Source organism: Eurytemora carolleeae, unplaced genomic scaffold (genome assembly GCF_000591075.1).
Source record: "Eurytemora carolleeae unplaced genomic scaffold, Eaff_2.0 scaffold1294, whole genome shotgun sequence".
NCBI classification, from domain to species: Eukaryota; Metazoa; Arthropoda; class Copepoda; order Calanoida; family Temoridae; genus Eurytemora; species Eurytemora carolleeae.
In genome coordinates this window covers 64,561-72,280 of record NW_019397185.1, presented here as the reverse complement: position 1 = coordinate 72,280, position 7,720 = coordinate 64,561, and the positions used below count along the sequence as shown (strand labels likewise).

General features: G+C 30.0%; 1 protein-coding gene across 2 annotated transcripts in view; it reads right to left on the bottom strand.

Annotated features, from left to right (window-relative positions):
* Positions 1 to 5,930: 5,930 nt before the first annotated feature.
* Positions 5,931 to 7,720, bottom strand: part of LOC111712591 (uncharacterized) — a 39,929-nt gene continuing 38,139 nt past the window's right edge. For both annotated transcript variants that reach the window (XM_023487245.1, XM_023487246.1), the window contains 2 exons: positions 6,451 to 6,623; positions 5,931 to 6,270 (listed from right to left, as the gene is read on the bottom strand). In XM_023487245.1, coding sequence (XP_023343013.1) covers positions 6,227 to 6,270; positions 6,451 to 6,623 — 217 coding nt within the window. In that variant the 3' untranslated portion in view covers positions 5,931 to 6,226. The remainder of the gene's footprint in view (positions 6,271 to 6,450; positions 6,624 to 7,720) is intronic.

The following is a 7,720-nucleotide window of genomic DNA, read 5'->3' as shown; positions in this document are numbered from 1 at the left end:
ACGAAAAAGATGAATAGATGAATATTTAAACAGATGAATAGATGAATAGATAAATAGATAAATAGAAAAATGGATTAATAGATAAATGGATGAACAGAAGAATATAAAGAAGGATGAATAGATGAATTGATAAGAAGAATTCATCATGAAAACAATAGAAACCAGAAATGATTGATCTCCCAAGAATCCAATCTAATATTCTTCTAATGATTAAATTCCAATCAAGTATATTGTATATAAGACAATAGTCCGAGTGTGAAAGAAAGATCAGGTAGTGGCTTGTACAAAACCAGATAATCATGGATTTTTACATTCTTACAGAGGTCCCCAAAATAATATGGAATACAGACTTATATACAATGAAGATGATGTATAAAAATTAAAATATTTCGGATTTCCATAAAAGTCAGGCCTTATAACTTTCGTACTATTCCTGGATTTTCGATAACCAAATCCCAAAATCAAAATGAAAACCTTTGACTAGAATGTCCTTAACCCTCAAAGGGACTGTAAGCGTAATCTCAAGTGACCCTCCATGCAAAGATGGCAATGCCAAATTCACCGTGGTTCCCTTCAGAGGTTTGTCTGATATCAAATATATAAATTAGATATTCAAGTTTATAGTTTTGAAAACAATTTATTTTCATCGTGAGTTCTCTACAAAAGTAACATTCAAAAACATAAAGGAAATAAACACTTTTAGAGCTAGAAAAACTAAAATATCTTCCACATTTCTGATCAGATTGGGGTTTCAATGGTACCGTTGTGAATCGGGCATTGTAATCTTTGCATTATTGATCACTTGAAATTACGAGTCCCTTTAAAGGTTTAAATGAGAATGGAATCATGTTTAATGCAAAAGATTTCCAGACTTACATGGTTTGCGTGATACTTTTAAATTATTTCTTATATTACAACAATTAAATGGTTTATCACAACTTCTTCCTTTGATATTCCGCGCTTTATTCATTTAGTTTTTATTTACATAAACTCATGCATTTCAAAGGATTGAATTAAATTGTTGTGTGAATTAAAATTTGATGCAGTTTTAAACCCTAGCGTAAAGAATGTAAATAAAAGTCTGGTTATTATGATTAGAATATTCATTTTAGTATTCGTTGTAACATTCACTAGATTTAATACATTTTATAATATGAATAAACTAAGAAAACTACCTCGCTAATTTCTTAGAGAACGATTTTTGGACCCCCCCCCCTTATCTTCGACCCTGTGTTTGATCATGAATAGATAAGATATCTTTGTTTTTATATTCTAAAATTTTACAGTCTGAATAATAGTTTCTCTGCAACAGTCACGTGGTCTGATTTATACATTAGAAGAGAAGAATGTTATTGTCAAAATTTATAGAAAAACGTGCTCATTGCTATTCAGAAGAAGGTTTAAAGATTTCTTATAAGCTATGCAACACTTTATATCAGAAAGGTCACCATAAATTATATTTACAGTCCCTTTAAGAGATTTTAATAAGAAAAAAATTTTAATGTTTTTTATTATTGGAAGAAAACGGAACAAATTTTTTTAGAACCTTAAAATCATAGAATCCTTGACACTTCAACCTTTTTTAACCTTTCCGCGAAGATATGGAGATACAGAAGATACAGAGGTGGATTTATTGATGGATGAGTTTCGGTGTGCGGCAGGGTTCACTTTTTACTCCAGGTTTCACGGTCAAATTCCAGGCACTACATAGAATAGGCCTCAGACCTGCATAGATCATACCATTCTTCTTCCTGATTAGAGACGGCATTGCATACATCCTTATTATTCATTTTCTGCCAGGTTCAGATAAATTGTTATGTTTCAACCACTTTCTAAATTGAAAGAATAATCATTTGAAAAATTTATATATAATGTATTTTCAATATTTATTTCACTTTTTTTTATTGTTTAATTTGAAAGCATGTATATCTTGCACCATGTGTTTAGTGTGTTATACAATATACAAGCAGTACATTGTACATATAAAGTGTATTAAATCATTTTGTCTGAAACTAGTTTTGCTCTGCCTTGTTGCTTGAATGCCAAGGTTGTTGTAGTTTATGAGTAAGCAGGATTTTGTTTTCCAAGTTTTCATTCTCTTTCAGTGCTTATACTGTAAACAGTACCATAGTAGGCTCTGATAATTCCACGGATTTCTATCCAACAAAACATGCAAAAAACACAATTTTTCGATTTTCTTGTTTTTCAACAGACCCCATAAAGGAAACTTTTGTAAAGAGAATTTCGTCAGAAAAATTAACTAATCTCACCTAAATTTAATTTTAAATTTAAAACCACCACCCTCCTTCCATTTACTCTCTTTTCAATACCCTATTTATAGTTCTCGATTCCTTTAATTCTATCCTCCCTAATCTCTAATAATTAAAAACAATATAATTCTTTAAAAAAAGACAAAACAAATATAAGAATGACAAATAAAATCAAGCTTTGTTAAAAAAATGATTCTCTAAAATTTGAAAACATTTGTTTGCTTACCAAAGCCAAGATATTATAAAATCTATAAACTTGGAGTCATTTTAAAATTATATTTTCCTTTTTTGTCACAAACTCAGATTTTCTAATCCAATATTGTAGACCTTAAATATTTCAAACTATGGATTCTGCAAGATCAAATAGTCTAAGTTTTTATGGATTTGGAAATTTGTGTTTTAGGTAAAATCTCCATTTCTTTAAAGAATTTGAAACACTTTGGAAAAAATTTCGAATAAAACATATCGATTTTTTTACCCCCAAGGTACTCATGGGTCCCCTCAAAAAAAAATTCAGCCAATTGGTTCGTCCGTTTGGCCCGCAATAGCTATCTTTACCCTAAACAGGCTTCGACCACTCTCTAGTCTTTTGGTCCTAGCACTCTCATTCTGTACACTATCACTGTGAAATGTTGCGACTTTTAATGAATAGAAATTAAAATTTTTTTTGTAGAAACTCATTTTTTTTAATGCATAGGAGGGCGGTAAAATGTCCGGTCTGTGTAAAAAAATCTAAAATAGCCCATAACTTTATTCTGATTAAAGCTGCAGATCTAAAATAGCCCATAACTTTATTCTGATTAAAGCTGCAGATCTAAAATAGCCCATAACTTTATTCTGATTAAAGCTGCAGATAAATAGCCCATAACTTTATTCTGATTAAAGCTGCAGATCTAAAATAGCCCATAACTTTATTCTGATTAAAGCTGCAGATCTGAAAACTATGTTTTTGAAAAGCCATTGAAAATTAAAAAAGAAACATGTGTTATACTTTGATATTTAAAAAAAATATTGCTTACATTTGTTTACCATTTTTTTGCCTTTTTTTAGCATAACATAAACATAAAGAGCAAAGAGCTTTCTTACATAGAAGAATATATTGCAAGAATCCCAAATACACTTTTTCTTCATTTCTACTTTTTAATTTTTTTAGTTTTTATCTTTCGTTTTACTCTATTTTGTTAATAATGAATTAAAGTTTAACAACTGCGGAAGAAAATAAAAAAACAGAAATTTTATGAAGGCACCATTGTTACATCAATTTGTGCGTATTCAATCAGGAAACTTGGATCCGTTAGAATTTTTGAATAAATATATAAAATAAATTAGCGAGGTTAAAAATAACGCTTAAATGGTTGTTTTCGAAAATCACGTTTTTGGAGTTTTTTATTTCAGACGATTTTTTCTTTCTGGATAATTACCAAGAAAATTATGTAATACGTGATAAATTCAAAAAAAAAATCTTTCGAAACTTTGTAAAGATTTGCATTGTAAGGCTTTTAAAACTTTATTCATGATTATATCTTACAGATTTAGAGACGTTGAGTTCAAAATTGAGATTAGTGATCACAGTACACACCGTGGACAGTGGACATCTTGGTTACTACACATTTAAAATATTTTTGAACCTCCCACATTTTCACACATTCTTAAATATATTTTTACCTCCCCCGTTTTGTTTTGATGTACCCCCCCCCTTTCTTCCTGCAACTTGTGAGATTTTAGATTAGAATTTAAATATTCTCAACTTCTCTCTCTCTCTCTGAACGTTTCCGCTTCCTGTGCCCCTCCCTCAGTAGATTGAAATGAAAAATATAGAATTTAAACCATTTATTAAAATTAACACAGCCAGTTTAAGAATCACAGCCAAAACAAAACTGGAGATTAGAGGGAGGGGGGAAAAAAAGTCTCTTTTGCTGTCTCCCTTTACTCTCAGTTTTGTAAAGTAGAACAAAAATCACAAACCGTTTTTGGGAAATAATGAGTCACTTTTTCATAGCTAAGAAAGAGACTTTAGTTTTTATAAAATGCTCTTACAAGAAAATTTCGGTTTACGAAATTTGTTCTACATAACATTTTGTAAAAAATATAGATTTTTTTATAAAAAAAACTGACTTAAAAGATGGGTTTAAAGGATTGGGAGTTGACGGATTTGCGGTGGGGGATGGGTTAAAACATGTAGAGGAAAGGGGGGGGAGAAAGCTTGTAAAAAGAGGGTGGGGGTCAGACTGGCTGAAAGCCAGAACAAATTTTTAAAATACTTCTTGGCAAAATATTGTTGAAACTAATTCAAAATTACAGGATGAAATTTCACAATCATCACATATACCAATTGCCGGAGTACAGCATTTACCTCGACTAGGGAATTTAGAAATAGAAACGAAGAAGTAAAAATTAGTTAAAAAAGAGAATATTTAGGATCGCTTGACTTTTTCAAATTTTAAAAATTGATATCAAATACTAGAAGGAGGAGCTCTAGCAGGGGGGGGGGGGTATTCTTTTTGTACAAAAGACATTATTTTATATACATACAACAAAACTATTTCATTATAAGGCAAAATTTACAAGGTCTTAAAAATATTTTTTTTTACAAAATATAAAACTGAAACTAAAATTTCAAGAATATAATAACCTTGCATTTTTAATATAAAGATATTGCAATTTTGAATTTCAAAACCATTTTTCCTTTTAAAAAAACAGTTGAATTTTGTTTAAAATTAGAAAGACCCTGTGGCATAAAAGTTGATCACTATAGGTTACCAACAAATACTATTTTAGCATTATATATATATATATATATATAAATGTACTATATACAAACTAATCTATGTTAGTGTTAATATTTAAAACTTTTATAACAAATATTTAGAAATATTTATAAAGATACATTTTTAAGAAATATTTTTTTTTCTACAAACTATGTTAGTACATTTCTATTTATCTATTTTAAAAGTAAATAGACTCATTTTTAAACATAATGTATAAACAAGGGAGTTGAAATTTGTTTCATTTCATTTTTTTGCGTGCAAAAATAAACAAAAAAGTTTAATTCAATATTCTTTCTTAATCTTAAGATTCTATTTTTACTATTAAAATTCAGAGAAAAAATCGCAAAGACTGCTTTTCAAAAGTTCTAAATTCTTTAAAAAAAAAGAAAAATCAGCAGGATTTTTTCTCCGCGGAGGTTAATACATAAATAAACGTCTTTTAAATTTCACCATAGCTTATATAGGGTAACTTTTTGTCGTCTTTTTTTTACATGGAGAATTCTGAGTCGGCTTTTCTGGAACGAAAAAGAATTAAAAAAATTATTTTCCAAATTTTTTAAAATGTAAATTAAAAAGGTTCGAGAGAGATATTTTTCTTCTAGGTTTGGGAAGACAAGATCTATGCTCTTATCTAAAGGATTTTATAAATCTGATATAGCTAATAGAAGAGTATATACATATAATCTATTATTGGTATAGTCAGATCTTTGAGAAAGGTTCAAGAAATATCTCTGTTCTTGGTTTTAGGAACAAGATCTCTGATTTAGGTAAAAAAACACCTCTAGGTTCTTGGTTTTAGGAATAAGATCTCTGAAAAGGTTCAAGAAATATCTATGTTCTTGGTTTTAGGAACAAAATCTCTGATTTAGGTAAAAAAATATCTCTGTTCTTGGTTTTAGGAAACAAGATCTCTTATATAGGTTCCATAGAAATTTCTGTTCTTGCTTTTAAGAAACAAGATCTCTGATATAGGTTCAAGAGATATCTCTGTTCTTGCTTTTAAGAAACAAGATCTCTGATATAGGTTCAAGAGATATCTCTGTTTTTGCTTTTATGAAACAAGATCTCTGATATAGGTTCAAGAGATATCTCTGTTCTTGGTTTCAGGTTAGAACATCTCTGAAATAGATTTGAGAGCTAACTCTGCTTTTAATCTCTGATCCTGGTTTCAGATAGTTTTCAAGTTTCTTATTTTGCTACCAGAGCTCCCCTGCTGCTTTGTCTAGAGTATCCTGGAATATTGCAAAGATATAGGGATTAAAAAATTTGAGTTTGTTCGACTTATCTCCTGTGAACATTAAATGTAAAAAAGTCTAATATGAAATATGTAAAATCTAGATTTAATAAGGGAAAGTGAGTTCTAAAGTTAAGACCTGGACCTATAGTTTACCGAGCTGTATAAGAATAGTAACCTGAGTTAGATCCTGAGGTAGAGGCAGGTCCCCTGGGTCTATGTGAGTGCCTGGAGTTTGGTCTGCTGGTGACTCCTCCGACTCCATATTCTGAGGTCGAGCTGACCGATCTGGCAGTATCAGCTGGCAGGTAGGGAACTGGGACAGTCTTAATACCACCGTTCAGTGAATACCTAAATATAAAATTTAAGAAAATCGTCAAATTCATTTTTCTCTCTTTGTATAGGCTATTTTTTCGACATTTGTTTTACTACAGTAATTCCAACAAAACTAACAAGTACAGGGTGTCCCAATAAACATGGGAATTCAGTGACGAATTCGATATCGTCTTTTTTAAATAATTCTTTGATTTAGTATAATGATACCTAGTAATATAAAACGACTAATTATAGACTAAAGATATGATTTTCAATAGTCCAATTAATAATAGCACAGCAGTTGTACATTGTACAATATCCATTTTAAAGAATAAGTTTATTTTTAAGATTAATGCAACCAATTGTTTTTGTAAAAACAAGAAATTAACCTTGGATGGATTGCGTTAATTACTGAATTTTCAATGGTTTTAATAAAAGTCGGTAAATCTTGACAGGAAAAAATTTGCATGAAGGCTCAGATTAAGAGAAAAAAATACATCTTTTATCACTATCACTATCACTACTTTTATCATTATCATTATTATTTTAGTTATTTTATTGTGTAATTAAAGAGCGTGCAACAATTGTCAGCCAAGCCCAGCCTTAATCAAGCTCCATTCAGTTTATATTTTTTTTAGATTTTTATCCAAACATAATTCTGCAACCTTGCACTTCCTGGGTTGCAATTTCCGGTTTGCAGATTTGCAAATTAATTCGTAAATATTCAGACTTTTTTTTACGACGAATCAAAAAATGTGATTTAGAATTTTAAAAATGTAAAATGTCTCTTGAAACTGAAGGTTTTTTTTCACCCTGCTCAGCGCTTCATTATTGAAAAAAGCTCAATTATACGCTCCTCTGTATTAATTAAATGATTTATTATATCTGCAGACATGTTTATGATATATTTGGTAATCTATACTAATTATTTGCACACTTTGGCAGGGTTGCAATGTGCCAGCACAGATTTTGCAATGGTCCTCCTCCCCGACCCCTCATACATCTCATCCCTCCCCCCTTTGAAAGAAAACCTAAATCAATCTTCCAAATGAAAATGACAATGTGCAATTTACTCTTCTAAAATATTTCAACTTAATATCAATCCCTAATATACGTTCTTTTTCAGTTTTAAC